The sequence below is a fragment of the Denticeps clupeoides genome, chromosome 11, assembly GCF_900700375.1.
Source record: "Denticeps clupeoides chromosome 11, fDenClu1.1, whole genome shotgun sequence".
In the NCBI taxonomy this organism is placed as follows: domain Eukaryota; kingdom Metazoa; phylum Chordata; class Actinopteri; order Clupeiformes; family Denticipitidae; genus Denticeps; species Denticeps clupeoides.
The window spans coordinates 7,106,170-7,121,901 of NC_041717.1; the positions used below are offsets into that span (position 1 = coordinate 7,106,170).

Below are 15,732 nucleotides of genomic sequence, written 5' to 3' on the forward strand. Positions count from 1 at the left end.
TACTATAGTGAGTTAGTGAATGATAATAAAACGGCATGTTTTGGATAGGCTTATTCATCCTGAGGAAAGGGAAGATTTTTTTAAATGCCTCTCACAACCCCTTGCCACGGCTGCCCATGTGGACTTTAATAATTGTGCCATGCATCAATATGCACGGATTGTGTTGGCATACACAGTAGCTTAACAGAACCGAAAAGCACAAGCTTTAATTGACTCGGGGATGGAGTGTAATTGCTTCTCTCTTATTCTGTCTTTCTGTTTTTGCAGATCAAAAGCCGCTGCATGATGTAAAACCTCAAAGTGAGTTGTTTCTTGATGCATTTTTTCCCCCATTATGCAACATTAATGTTGCCACAATGTGCGAAACTTTAAAGACCGGTTTTGATATAGCAACCTTCCTAGGGGCTGTCTCCCTGTCACATAATACGCAAGAGGGGATTATCACAATAAAAGAGAGCTTTCTTGTGCTTATTTTCCTCTGAATCAGATTTTTGCTATTTGTAATTTCCCATTAAATTATCTGTCAGTTCAGTTCACCTTGCTTTTTTGATGTGGCAACCTCCATTTCATCTGAGTGCTATTCGTGTGCTTGCACAGGTAGCCATATTTTCCCCAATGCCACTTGTGACAGATCATTTCTTCCCAGATTAAGTGAAGTGACTGATTGGATGTGGCAACTGAACATGTGCTGGATTTTGCAGAATTAATGGATTGCAATTATTGCATATTAGCTCATCTGAGCTGTTGCCGAATGTATGTGTCTATATTTCCCCAGTGCATTTTGGGATCTCGCTGACGGTCGGATGCCTCTTAACCGACTGTCAGGTGCGGCGCTGCCAGGCTCGACTCTAATTTAGCGAGACTTTATTAGCGTGACAAATTCCCCTGACATGTCTCTTAGTGAATAGTGCACACTGTTCAGTAGTTTGATTATGGAGGGCTTTAAACGATAGGCCTGAATTTAGATGCTGCCATTAAATCTTCTCAATCAACCCCATTATTTTTCGATTGGCACTAAGCGCAGCATTATGCGTTAAGCTTGTGGTTTCTTTGCTACTGTACATAAAACCAAAAAGAAGCACTTGGTAGTTATCTGGATCTTGAAGAAGAGAGGCTAACTACACACACTCTTTTTTTTTTTTTTTTTTTTTGGGTGTGTAATTATTTCAGTTTTTTTTAATTATGTTTTTAATAAACCGTTTAAAATGGGTGGAGCCCAACAATTAACAGCTTCCAAGCAAGCAACTTCCTCATTCCAGCTCCTGCTTCAGTACATCCATGCTCTAACACCATTTAAATTACATGTTTCTTTCTTGTTTTATCTATTTAATTCTGCAAATAGACGAAGTCTTTGACCCAACAGCAGCAAGCAAGCCACAAGCCAAACACGCTTTGAAAATAGTGCCCTGTTTGTGGGTCTGCGAGTCTCTTTTTTTTTTTTTTTTGTGGTCTACGTTGTGTTCACAAGGAACCCTGTAGAGTTTGAGGAATGGGCAATTTGCAGGAGGGGATGGCGGCGACCCTCGCTGTTTGAGTCGGCCGTACGAACGCCCTCTGTGTCCTCTGTGAGCTGGCACCGGTCCCCACGCTCAGTATTCCTCTCACAGAGGTGAACAGTGTAGCAGGGGGAAGTGCCAGCCGAACAGATGTACCTTGGCACGCTGCGGCGCTGGTGATTAAAGTCGGGAGCGTCTCGGAATTTACACGAATTGTTTTAATCCTCCGCCGGACGCGTACACAGCTGCACACCAGTGTCCAAAGCACTCCACGGCCGCGTGCGGTGACGGACATTGCCATTATCCCCATCCTCTCCCCGACCGTGGGACATTTTACTAATCGGAGGCGCGTGACGCTAAGCTGAGTTGTTCCTGTGTGCCGCAGGCATGGAGGGCACTAACGACGTGGCCCTGTACTCCGGCCTCGCCGCCGGAGTTGTTGCGGTCACCGTGCTGGTTGTGGCCGTCATGCTTTACCGGAAGAGCCAGAGCGAATATGGAGTGGACGTCATCGACTCGTCGGCGCTGACCGGAGGCTTTCAGTCCTTTAACTTTAAGACGACAAGACAAGGTGAGTGTCTGTCTGGTCGGGCCGCAGCGAGTTTTTGTTTCCGACAGACATTGATCCTGGCGGTGTGTAATTAGCTTCGTTCAGCTAGCACCCAAGCACCTTTTCACTTTCCCGTGAAAATTCTTTTAGGGCTTTTTACCATGACATTATTGCCATAGTTGCCACAAGCGCGCATACACAGAGTGAAAAGAAAAAACTTCACCTTACCTTAACATCCTTTGCTCATTCCTTGACCTTATCCACTCATCTTTTTTATTCCCTCCATTTACTTTATGTTAGAGTTCAATGAAATTAATTAAGTTAAATTAAAATGAACTCAATAAAATGTATGAATGTAATCACATTTAACATTTCTCATACACTTATCATACTCCTGCCCGCCTGTTATATTTTTGTCCTTCATTTACTCATCTTTACAAACATCCCCTTTCTAGTTTTTTATATCTAAGTTGCATCAAAGTGAGAAAGAACTGTAACACAGTTAGGCCTCATTCACATGGACATCTGAACCTGGCATATTTCTGGTGTTCGTGGCACTTGCATGGAGTGAGTGTGGATTGAATACAGACTGTTTATCTGCTCATTGGAGAAAATCAATGTGTCCACATGGGCATTCAGCACCAGCGTTCAATCAGCTGCGTGTTCGAATGGCGTCAAGTAAATGCTGCATGCAACGTTTTATTGGCATCAATTTCTATTGAAATCCCAAAAAACGTTAAACAGCAACGAGTGTTGAACAGCATCAACTGTCGCCTGTGAAATGCCAATGCAGCTATAGCATTCAGAGGACGTTCATTTTTAACATCTGTGTGGATGAGACTGAAATATCGTATAACTTTACTTTACTTTACTTTACTTTACTTTATTTGGCAGACGCTTTTATCCAAAGCGACTTACAATGGGAAGACACCAGCAATTCTCGTTCGATTTCTATAGAATATCAAGTATACAAACTAAGAGCCCTGATAAGGCTTAGACTTGTCATTGAAGAACATGCTCGGAGAGTGTTGGGTGCTAGACTAAGAAAAATTATAATGTATTTATACATTTTGTATTTGTTTGTTAAATGTGTATGCATGTGTATGTGTTAAATTTGTCTGTAATATTTTTGGAATAAGAGGGTTTTCACCTTCTTCTTAAAAGTGGTGATAGTCTCGGCTAGTCGTGTGGAGGAGGGTAGGTTGTTCCACCAGCCAGGGACAACAACGGAGAACAGACATGATTGGAATCGGAGACCCCGTGAAGAAGGAATTTTTAGTCTCCTTTCGTTTGCCGATCTGAGAGAGCGTGTAGGAGTGTATCTAGGTAGTAGTGTGTTGATGTAGGAGGGCGCAGTTCCATTTACAGCCCTGTAGGCAAGCATCAAGGATTTGAACTCAATGCGAGCAGCTACCGGGAGCCAGTGTAACGAGATTTGAACAAATGGTTAGCGGCATGTTTTTTTTTTTTCTCACTTCACTCAGTCAGGCCTTCATAATATAAAACATTAGGTTACGGTTTAGAAGGTATTGATTGTGCTTTTTACAGGTTAATCACATCCCAGCCTCAGCAGATCACTATTTAGACGCAGGACTACTTCCCTGGATTCTGTTGTGTTAGATTATCAGTCATGTGCAGAGGTGGGTAGATTAGCCTAAAATGTTACTCAATATTAGTGGCATTACTCCAAAATAAGTCAAGTAGAACAGTAGTCATCCAAACAATTACACAAGTAAGAGCACAAAAGTCCGGAAGAGTAGTCAAATATTGAGTTAATGCTTGATTTGTAATATCTCTAATTATTGTAGAAAAAAATCAATGTGCTAATTCTGGTATTTTCTAATAATAATAACTTATTAAAGTACAATTTGTAATTCAATGACTAATGCTGGGAGTACAAACTAACTTTTATATATGCTAATTATATTTGTTAGCATTGATATATTAAATAAAACAGCTAAACAATAATGTAAATTCCTTCCTCTACAGAACATGTCTACTTACAGGCCTAATTCGCTTATGGCACCATACAACAAAATGTTTTCAAATGCTAAAAGAGTTGATATGAAAGACTGGGATTCTGTATTTTTTTCTGTAACTTTATGTTTTTAGCACTGGAGACCATTGCATCTGCCATTTTTTTATTCAGTGTGTGATGAGTTTGTGCCGCTATGCCGAAATGGTTTAAGTGTGGTCATGGCTACGTCTGATTTGTGAAATTATGTCATGAGATTATGGTTGCTACATCGGAATGGTGAAACATGGCCATGTGTTCCATCTGGCGGCATCTGCCAAAAATAAAGCATATAAAATGTTTTAAAAAGTAGTGAGTCAAGTGTTGCTCAATGTAGTGAAGTAAGAGTACAGTTTCTTATTCACAAAGGAACTCGAGTAAAAGTAAAATGAGTGGGGTTGTAAAACTACTCTTAGAAGTACATTTTTTACAGTTCAGTTTTATTGTTTTTTGGGGTTTTTTTTACTTCTTACAGCCCCTTTTAGTTTAGTGTTAAATAATTGTTTTGCTTTATAATTGGATTTGTAATAGATTGGAGAGCATGATAAGGTTTGATCATCTTAATTTAGAGCTGAGATAGATAGATGGCTATCGTGGAATGGGTTGATAAATTTTGGCTGCTTGTAACAGCACTGTGAAAAGCTGCACTGGAATTTCGCCGAGCTCCCCCACATTTACTGCTCCCAAGGTCTGAGAAGTCACTCATGCCCACTGGTCTCCATGCTGTCAGCGAGGGGTTATTTCAGGGCACTCCACTGGGCTAAATCCGTCAGGCCATCAATTCCATTTAAATAGCCTGGCTTTTTGGAGTTGCCCTGTTTCAGCCTCAGCCCTTTTTGTCTGTCCAAGGTCTGCCTTTCCCATCTCATAATGTCTTTTTGGTGTTTGTCGTTTAATGTATTGCTTACTAAAAGCAGACAATTAAGTCTGCCCAACCTACATAGGCAATACGGTCATATACATTTTAAGATGATATAGACACTGGTATTTGTTATCAAAAGCACATTTCTTTCTGAACTATTTCACTGAATGCACTGTATCTGTATAGCTGCACAATAACCAACATATCTTTATATGTTGCCATATGGTATCTTCAGAAGGTATTACCATATTAGGAGAAGAGAGGACTGCTACTTCTTAAACGATGGTGGCACTCATCATCTTTACCTAGGAATATATGAAATTTCTAGAGGTCTCTTAAAAGCAGATTAGTGAGAGCTCACACCGTATAATTAATCTGAAATACCCTTTACAGGCTTCAGCTAGCTCTCTTTGCCGATGGTATAAGCCACAATAGCTAAATAGGTTTCAGACCTCTGCCCCATCTTTATGCTTTGCCTCCTTTGGTCATGAAATTTGAGCCCAAGAGTGATTTTTAATCAGAAGCCTAATTCCAAAACTTTCCCGCAAGGTATTCAACTCGAGGTCCATTTCATTAACTGCTCTCATCTCTCACCCCTGCATTACCATTTTGCTTCCCCATTTCAAAGAAGTACTCTGCAGCACCGATCTTTTCCTACCCTTTTCCTCCACCAGGAGTACATTGTGGGCTTCTGAGCTGATGTCTACTGGATTTTAACCTCAGCTTGCTGTGCTTGCAAGATGCATTGGGCTGAGGCTCACAATATATAAATGGATTGCAATGTACCATTGACTGATATTATGCATTTTATTGATTAGACTGTGAATGTAAGACAACATATTTTCAGTTGTTAAAAAATGTACATTTTGATCACTTACTCATTATAAGCAAGTGCAATGTTCTTGCAATAAATTCTATTTTTGTTAGAATTACACTAAATGATTACAAATAGTTAATTGGCAAACACAGAGTGTTAACACATGCAATTGAAATACTCATTTCATCCCTTGTTACTTTGTTACTTTGCCACCTTAATTATCACTTAGTAGTTCAGAAGAGGTGGGTGAAAAGAAAAACAGAACATCTGCCACAAATCAACTCAAGAATAATTAAAGCTTTCCCTAAAAATAAAGCAACATTAGCCTCCCACCCTTCACCGGGCGGCAGCTGGGCCAGGCAAGGACTCTGTGACTCCAGCCTTGGCAGGGGGAGCCATGGGGCCAGGCTGCCTGGAAGCACCAGACAGCTGCTGTGTGTATCTTTGCCTCCGCTTGGCAGAAGGCATGAGCCTGATGGCTACATCCGAAGAGCTTCCCTTTCGTATCCTCCATCAACCCCACCACCACCTACCCCCCTCAGTCCACTTCAGTTGGTCCACTGTGGGAGCTGGAGGTCTCAAGGCCTCATTTACAGGAAGGTCACATAACCACTTCAGCTCAAGTGTCCAGAGAGAAAGAGAGTAGCGTGGCGCAGCAGGGACCAGAGTCATTTTACGAACCTGGTGAAGAGATTGTTGTTTTTGCAGTGTTAAGTGAAAGTGATTTTTTTGGTCATTTTGTTTTTCTGATTGTGCAAAACACAGGACACGGTGCACACAACAAAATCTGTCATCTGCATTTAACCTTCACCCTTAGTGAGCTGTGGGCAGCCAGAGAACAGTTTGTGTAGATGGTACCTTGCTCAAGTGAACCTGCTTCCTTACTCACTAGGCTACCACTGCCACTGTTATTTTTGATTATTAAATTTGTGCCTTGAACCATCACTGAAAAGAAAAGGGTGTCTGATTTTGATGTACAGGTCATCTGTCAAGAAAATAGTTGGGTAACATCAGATGAAAATATATTCACATTATTTATTATAATGACAAGTATCAACACTATAGGAATTTTGCCAACAAGGTGAAGTCATAAATCTGTCAGTTCAGTTTATAGATCTGAACTAAAATGTCAACTAAAAGTTGGTAGTCACTGTTGGGGCAGCAAGGTGTCAAAATCCCCACGCTTACCCAGGCTTCTGAGGACCTGGCCTGCAATATCCAAAATGATGACATAATTATGTAATCATATATAAGCAGAGGAAAACAAGCTGAGGCATGGACCCAATAGGTGACAGTGAGCAGAGAAAACATTTTTTTTAAGACTGGTGCCAGAGCAGCATATTTTTTACCCTTACCGTATCCTTTATGCTAACCAAATGTTCAAGGCATGTATCTGCACTATCAAAGGCAGAACTAAGGTCCAATAAAAGAATTTGTTCATTATCATTTATCAGAGGCTACTGTGAATAACAGATTGCTTTTCATATTTAACAAAGCTGTCTCACTGTTATTAAGGGCTGATTGAACAGTTTCTCTATTGCCTCATTTAAATTCAGACAGTGTAACAGTTTTAGAACTTATATATTTATTATACAAATGGCAGGATCTTTGCACAACACTATGCTTAAAACTTTAAGAAACATTGCCAGGGGCAGAGCCAAAATGAAAGGTCCCCTATTATGAAAAATTCACTTTGCGAGATTATTTAACATTAATACGAGTTTCCCTAGCCTGTCTGTGGTCCTGAAGTGGCTTGAAATAGTGATATGTATAAAGCGTGCTTTGGCCATTCTGCTTTGCTGTTCATAGAGCTGCATCTAGGACGGTCGGATCTGGAATTTTTCCCCTTATTGAGAAACCTCCTGTTTCTCATGCTTTGTCCGTCCAGCCCTCCCCTAAAAAAGTAGCTCCACCATGCTTGAAAATGTGTGAAGCATTGCAGGCGCTCAGTGATTGTATGTAAAAATGAGAACAAATGTATGTTTTCAGTTCTGTCATGTGAGACTGGGTTGGTAAATTTTTACTTTTTCTGGAAAAACGATGACACGACTTCCGCACTTCTGTCATGTGCCAATTGTTCTGTGTCTTGATGCAAGTCTGCTGATGACACCTTAAGACACACCAAGTTCACGAGCCACATCTGACTGCCTGCCACTGACCTGAAGGCGCGTCATGGCCAGGTGACTCTGCTCGTCCGTTAAATGACATTGTTGGTATTGGCCCCAATATAAGGCACACCTGTACACACGAAAAACACAAAATTGGGTGTGTCTGTGACCCCAGTACAGTTTCCTCCCTATCCCAAAAATGTCTGAAGTGAAACAAACACCGTATGTATGACATCCACTAAGTCTCTCACAATATCCCTGACTTATTGTGAGTAGTTTATATGTGAATATCTACGGTGAGCTGGTGCCTCCCCTGGGTGAGTCGCTGGCCTGTTTGGATGTATTATAATTATTAAATGAATCTATTATGGTGTGTCTCTCTCTGTACAGGCAATCCACTTCTACTGAATTCCTCGATGCAACCAGATATAACGGTCGGCCAGACCTACAGCAGTCCCATCTGCTTCCAGGACTCTATAGACAAAGAACTCTTTGACACTCTGCCAGACATCAAGGTCAAAGTTCAAAGCTCCTTCATGGTGTCACTGGGTGTATCAGAACGGGCTGAGTATCATGTCAAATCTCACCCTGAAACCTTTCCTCGAGCGCTGGACCGAGAGTACAGCACCGCGGACACTGTTTCACCAGGCAGAGCACATATGAAGACCACAGATATTTTCAACCACCTTGGTGGTCGCTTGGTTCTGCCCAATACTGGTATGTTTCATTTTTCCTACGTTTCTATGGTTACATGGCTATTGCATAAAAGCTCATACGATTGTGATTAGTGTATTGGGGCTGCCTATGCATTGTATGGCTTTCGGCATCTGAATAACTGGAGTGTTTCCCTGTGTAATGTTCCTGGAATACTGTTCCATTTCATCAGGGTCAACTGTTCGTCATGTCTCAACTGCCGTATCTCAGCAGGGCACTTGCATGCGAAAGACACTAAGTGCCACTTGAAAGCCACAGGAAAATTAGGCTCCTCCAAGCTTGTGATGGTTTAGAGTGGGACAGCTCACTGGTCAAGTGCACCGTTCTCACATCCAGCCTTCCGGCCCGGTAGTTAATAACACCCAAATGGCTGCTCTTCGGCCGGGCATGAAGAGGAGAAACTGGAGGAGAAAGATTCTTACTCGCCTACATGTGAATGGATATGAACACCCAGACACATACAGAGGGATATACATTTTTTTTCATTTTTATTAGTTAAAAGGAATAAAAACTTCTGCATGTTTGTGGGTGTGGGCATGAGGTATTCATTTTAATTGTACAAATGTTGAGATTTATCTTGACATCGTTTTGAATGTAACAATTGCTTTGTAAGATTTTTTACATTAAGTACAGTTAAACAATGCCAGTGCTATCTGGAAAGAAAGTGGATGCTATAATTCTGAAGGAAAGTTTGCATAGTAATAGCTGTATTAATTTGTGTCACCTGACACTACCGGCTCTTTTCCTATCATCTCTATTTAACTGATTTCAAGGTGAAGCCATAGCTCATGATAAGTGTTTGCTAACTACACCCTGGTGAGTCCACACGGGCAACAAATTGCCATATTTGGACATCATTTATTTTGAGCTCCCTCTTCCACATCAACACGGCGAATCTTAATATAACCTTGTCTTCTGAACCATAATGATATGCCACAATAGGTGAATTACCAATAGACTGTCTAATGTGTCAAGTGCTTGTCAGTGATAAAGCAACGCAGTGCATGACACAGACACTGTAATAAGGGCATATTGAGCATCTACAATCTGTAAAATTCCCAGGGTATGAATTAGGACACTATAGTGAAACAACCATTGGGTGCTTAATCACAGTTTATGATTAGGGTTAGGGATCCACAATCATTCCGTGGATTAAAGTGAAACAAAGGGAATTTATGGTTTTAATGTTAGAGCTAGAAATGGTCTTTAATTATTTAATTGGACAACTCAATTATACAAATAATAGCAAATGAATTGGTTACAATGTCCCCTAGTGAGAGAGTAGTAAAAACTTCCTGACATCAGATAACACGAAACCTTGGAATGAATGGTAACCTGTCCCAAAAGTTTGGACACACCTACTCATTTATGGGTTTTGCATTTTATTACATTATAGAACAAAACTGAAGATGCAGGATTATGAAAACACACATGAGGTTATGTAACAAACAAACAAAAAAAGCAAACAAGGCAAAAAGTTGAACATTTCAGTCTCTCCAAATCAGGTAGCATTTCACACTTTTGGCTTCTCCAAGGTTTATGCTGAACACTTTCTTATTCACTCATTTTAATGAGCATCTCATGAATGATGACAACAGTGAACAAAGCAGCCAAGAAGGTAAAAAGAATGGCCTCCATCTTAGCTTATATAACCACTACAGAGTAGGTGCATCCAAATGTTATTAGAAGAATACAGAAGAAACTGAGATTAGCGTCCCATACGTTACGTATCTCCGGAAAAGTTTCCATTAAAAACCTGAAATTAGCCACCTTTCTGTGCATTAGGAGCTTTTTACAACCGAAATGTATTCCAGTACAGCACAATACAAGAATATCTATTTAGGAACAATGTGATGCCAAAAAAATCCTTTGTGCCTTCATTCATTTCCACAGACTTATGCTGTCCCTGTTTTTGTTTTTCTTTTTTAGCCGCTGTGTGGTACAGGTCTGTTGTAATGTGACCTTTTCTTTTTCTTTTGTACATAATTGCTGATGTTTTTCAGGTGTTAGCCTGCTTGTATCCCATGGAGCAATTTCTGAAGACACCTCCTGGGAGATGTACATGGTGATAAATCAGAGAGACTCCAGGTAGGTGGAGGCAAGACCTATCAGGTCCGTTCCATCGTGCCTTTTCCCAAAGTGAGTTGAGCTTCTTTGTTTGCTTTAATTGTCACATTGCGTTTTGCCAGAACTGGAGAAAATGTTTAGTAGCTTACAAATTGTGTTTCCCTCTGTTATCAAACTCATTTTTGAGGATTTAAAAGATTTTCCCCCCAAATCATATACACGTCAGGCATCGTGGACACGATGCATATGCACTGTATCCACTGCAGCTCACAAAACACTGAATTAGCAAACAGCGTGATGCCACAGCCTCCTGCCTGCTTTGCATGGCTTGCTGTTTACTGGCGGCTCCGACAGATGGGGCCCAGCAAGAGTCCCAGCCCATCCTGCATCCCTACAGGGGTCCACGGTGTCAAGAATTGGGCCATCACGTTTTCTGTTGCCTCACAGGTGGCAACACAGATACTGATCCCACAGGTGCAAAGGGGGAAAGATGAAGACGAAGACGAAGCCGTGCAGCCGTGAAAGCCTGTCCACCGGGTCTCCTTTCATTTTGACAAAATTACTGGAGAGAGAAAGCCTTTTTTTTCCACTTGACTTTGATCCATTAAGGTTATCAGCACTATCAAGGCTTAATTGATCAAAAAGTTCCAGTTTCCCTTTAAACCACACCGGAGGTTTCTTTTCCTTTGCCTTCACCTCGCTGTGGGAACTTTTCTTGCACGTATCCTCGTTTTTTTTGGGGGGGGGGGGGGGTGTTTTGGGAAAATATTGCCCATGGAAACCTTGAACAATCATTCTGCAGGCCTTTTATCTTGACACATTATGTTGTTATGTATGCACGTTGGATGAAGGTAATGACCCCTCGACGGGCCAGACCAGGGCTCCATGGGGGATGTGGTTATCACACACTACGGGATTTTGAAAGGTCTCCAGATCACTACTTGTCCAGATTTTTAATGAACTGGCAGAATGTAAAACAGGAGCAAAGCTAAAAAGGTACTAAATTCACCTAAATTGCAGACAGTCAATGAGGACACCTCAAGGTTCTACACAAGGTTCTATAGTTTCTGTGTATTTTCGACTCAAATTAAAATGTGGACTGACAATAAAAGGTGAATGCTGTTTTGGTAATGTTTTATCAGTAGTAAAACTTCACTTTAGCTGCCTTTAGTGTCACAGAAAATTTATGGGAGTCACGTTACCTCATCTCCTTGTTGCTCCCGGTCACATGGATGGACTCCGACCCCCGACAGGCACCCTGGTGGGACGTTGGCTGGGCCAGGGTCTGACGTCTGGGCGACCTGGACCTTGGTCTCCAGGGACCATGGTGGGACTGGATAATTGGTTCGGAGAGAGAGGAAACTGGAGCATGCTGTCTGGACAGGGTGTCAGCTTTCTGACTCCCGGACCCGGGACTGTAGGACAGGTGGAAATTGAGTTGGAAGAACATGGCCCACCTCGCCTGACTGGGATTGAGCTGTTTGGTTGACTTGATGGTGCATCAGAGTGAACTTCTGACGTGTTCACCTTCATGAGAAATGGAAGTGCAGGGTCCGGATGTTGGAGGACAGCGGCGGTGGTGACTTGAATGCGTTCATGTAATCAGGCGTCATGTGGAAGGGGCATGTTGAGGGTTTGGTGAGAGTAGTGAGCGGGGCTGCGACTGTACTGTAGCCCTGGATGAAGCGATGATTCGCAACCCCGAGAAAACATTGCAGTTGTTTTTGTGTCGTGGGTAGGGGCCGCAGTGCCACAGCTTCCAGCAGCTTGGGTTCCATGGCCACACCCTGGGGCAAGATGGTGAAGCCCAGGAACGTAGTGGAGCACTTGTGGAAGGTCTCTTTAGGACTGCTCTCATGGGTTGGATGTGGGTTTCCAGGGTTGGTGAGTAAATGAGGACATTGTCCACGTAGCCATGCACCCATCCCAGCATGTCATGGAGAGCATCACCGATGAACTGCTGGAAGATGACAGATGCATTACACAGTCTGAAGTTGATGCAGTTATGGTCGATGAAGTGCCTGGCCGCTCTGGAGTCTACAAAGGTGGTGGTGGAGATGGTGTGCTGCTTCCACTCCAGGATTGCTGAGAGGCGGAATCTAGATGTCAGCATCAATGAGGGGGAGTAAAATGCCCAGTTGATCTTGGTGCTCCAATCAACTGGGTGACACGTCTCCGGGACGGATGGGGCAGATGGCACGGTGGTGTGAAAGGGAAGTGCAGTTTGCACACAGACCCTCCCAATATCGCCTGTGTCTCTCGTGATTGGTGAGGGCCGCCCATTCAAGATACAAGGGTTCCCCCAGGTTATCTATACGTGTGGCAGCAGGTCGAGGTGGTGATGGTGGAGGTTGGGGAGTCAGTGGCAGATCTTGGATGAGCCAGCAGGTGGTGGTTGATGCCAGTTCTCTGGCATCTCCCAGCTGACCAACTCGCCGCTGATTCGTGGGGCCAGCCCTTCGTTATAAATCAGGCGGAGGGCGTGGGCATCCAGTGGAGTCTTGGCAGCCAGGGTCCAGATTTTCGTGGTGAATTGGCTGACTGATGAGGAACCCTGGCGCTGATGTTAAAGCTGCAACAAAACGTGTTTCATGTGGTCCGGATGGCAGAACGTGGTCTTCAGTTTTGCCACAAAGGCTGGATATGTCAGCAACACAGAATTGGGTGGTGGAGGACCTTGCGCCGTGCCCACCGCGCCATGCCCCTGACACCTGGCAGCAACCTCATGTTAGCGCTGCCACAGGTGGCTGTTCAATGATGGTGGCTTGCTGGAACACCCGATCACGTAACGCGGTGAACTCCGACTGAGGGCTCAGTCATTCTGTCAATGTACCAGCGTGGGACCAGAAAGTGAGCGTCTGTGTGAAGAAACGGTGAAGAATCCTGGTGCAATTAGGAGGCAGGTAAATTTTTTTCAGTTTAATTTGCGAACGAGAGCCAGCGTGAGCCGCAACACCCCATGGATGTTGACATTCATGTTCTCGGTTGAATTGGGGAAGGGACAGGGTGAGGGGAGAGATGAGAGATAAGGAGACAAACAGGATAACTCTTTCTTTGGTTGTGGTGAAAAAGGCCGAGTCGAGTTGTCAAATGCCAATCAATGACTGAGCAGCTGGCAGTGGCCATCTTGCCAATTTTATCATGAGATGCTCATTCACATGAGTGAATGATAAGAAAGTCTTCAGGAATGTTGTAAACCATCCCCGTTGTCGAACTAAAGGTTATTGAGAGAAACCAAGAGTGTGAAATGCTGCCATCACAGCAAAAGCCCTGATTTGGAGAGACGCAAATGTTGAAGAGAAACTTTGCAGCTAATGGGAACTGTAGCTGTCAATGTCATGTCCACAACAATAAGAACAGGTTGCTTTAGTACAGTGTACACAGAATTACTACCTCTCCCACCTCTGTTTCAATATGGTCACCCTAGACAACATGCTGTCATGTCCCCCTACAATGTTCTTTCATCTCTATGCCACTGCCACAGTCACTCCATCTTGACTAGCTGACTCATAGCCCGTGACCCATGTGGTGACATTAGACCAATCTTCAGAGAATCTTGGGGCTACGAATGGCTACTGCATGAGCAGATGCCAAACCCCAAGTTTTACACGGTGTCATGTATTACATCACTGTGGGCTTAAACAAAGGGAGTGTGGGCCACCTCCTAGAGTGGGATCTCATGCCACCAGAAGAACAGAGTTTAGACTGTGGACAGCCCTGGAAAAGCGAAATGACAGGAGCACACGCATGCTCTTTGTATTGAGAGATCAAAGAAATGTGTAGTGAAATGAGGCAGGGTAGTGGAGAGGGCATGAACAATTCCAAGGGACGCCCCATCTGGTCTAGCCTCTCCGTTTGAACTCCTTCTCCGCCCTTATGCAAGTTAAATATGTTTACGGCAGAACCCTGGCCCAGGGGATGTCTGAGCTGTCATCTTGTGAACTGTCACTCACTGTCGGTTCTCCGCAGCCAGAGGGCCAGCGGAAAATTGAATCCTTTCTTCTCACGCGGCCGAGCAACCCACATTGAAATCTGCTCTCTGCACTATAATAAAAATCTATTAGAGCTCAAACACAGTCAATCAGACCAACAACCTTGAGGTGCCTTGAAGATTTTCAACACTTTCACTGTGATATTTAAAGTTGGCAGTATTCCTTCTAAAGAAATGTTTCTCTTTTATACCCATTGTATTTGCTTTTAATTCTTGTGTGTTTAGCCCAGAAGGATTTCATCTGACAGTGATGGTCTTCACATATCATGTCTAATGTCCAATACCTCTAAATGCTTTTGTTTGTTTGTTCTTCTTTTGATCAGTACCTTAATAAGGCCCAATAAGATTTTCATACTTACTGCAGCACTTAATACATTTCAGGGACAACTTCCTGGGGTACATGTTCTTTTCTTCACAATCACTTCAATTACTGCTTTGTGGAGGTAAATTGCCTCCACATGTCTGACTCCACATATTGAAATGTTTCAATTGAAACTATTTACCATCATTAAAATTGTTCTATAGCCTGATGCACCAAACCTATTACTTTCATTGATTTTGAGTATCTTAGATTGACTTCAGTCTTTCTCAACTGTAAAATTTTACATATGATATGTGGGTCATTTAGTTAAAAGCCACCTATTAATTATCACAAGCTGTAAAAGAATCATTTTGGCATATTTATTCTAGGAAAATATAAACCTATAGAAACTAAAAAGTAAAGATGGTGTGATCAAAGTGAAAAAAGTGAATACGTAGTCTATATTAAAGTCTCTGTTTAGTCTTTTTAAGCCCATTTCAAGGACTGTACTTCTAAAGGAATTCGATCAAGATTCATGATGCTAGTCCTCATTAATGACTAATCAAAACTGGAATTTTCTGAGGCATTTTTATAACTCTCCCAATGTACTCATAACCTACAAAAAAAATTATGGCAAGATTATGAGAGGAGATCTGTTTTTTCCTCAGAATCAAAAAAAATCCAAAAGGTACTGTTACAATGTGTTCTTAGAACTTACAATTGTTCGTTGGGGACTTCAGAAACCTGCAGTGTTTCTTAAAACTCGAGCCTTCAGTGTGAAACAGATTTTCCAGGCGGACAGACCTGCCTCA

At 42.6% G+C, this 15,732-nt stretch overlaps 1 protein-coding gene across 1 annotated transcript in view; it reads left to right on the top strand.

The window, feature by feature from the left end:
* Positions 1–15,732, top strand: part of unc5db (unc-5 netrin receptor Db) — a 120,944-nt gene that overhangs the window by 89,613 nt on the left and 15,599 nt on the right. Inside the window, exons 8-11 of the mRNA XM_028995981.1 lie at positions 268–300; positions 1,882–2,067; positions 8,238–8,564; positions 10,565–10,649. Coding sequence (XP_028851814.1) covers positions 268–300; positions 1,882–2,067; positions 8,238–8,564; positions 10,565–10,649 — 631 coding nt within the window. The remainder of the gene's footprint in view (positions 1–267; positions 301–1,881; positions 2,068–8,237; positions 8,565–10,564; positions 10,650–15,732) is intronic.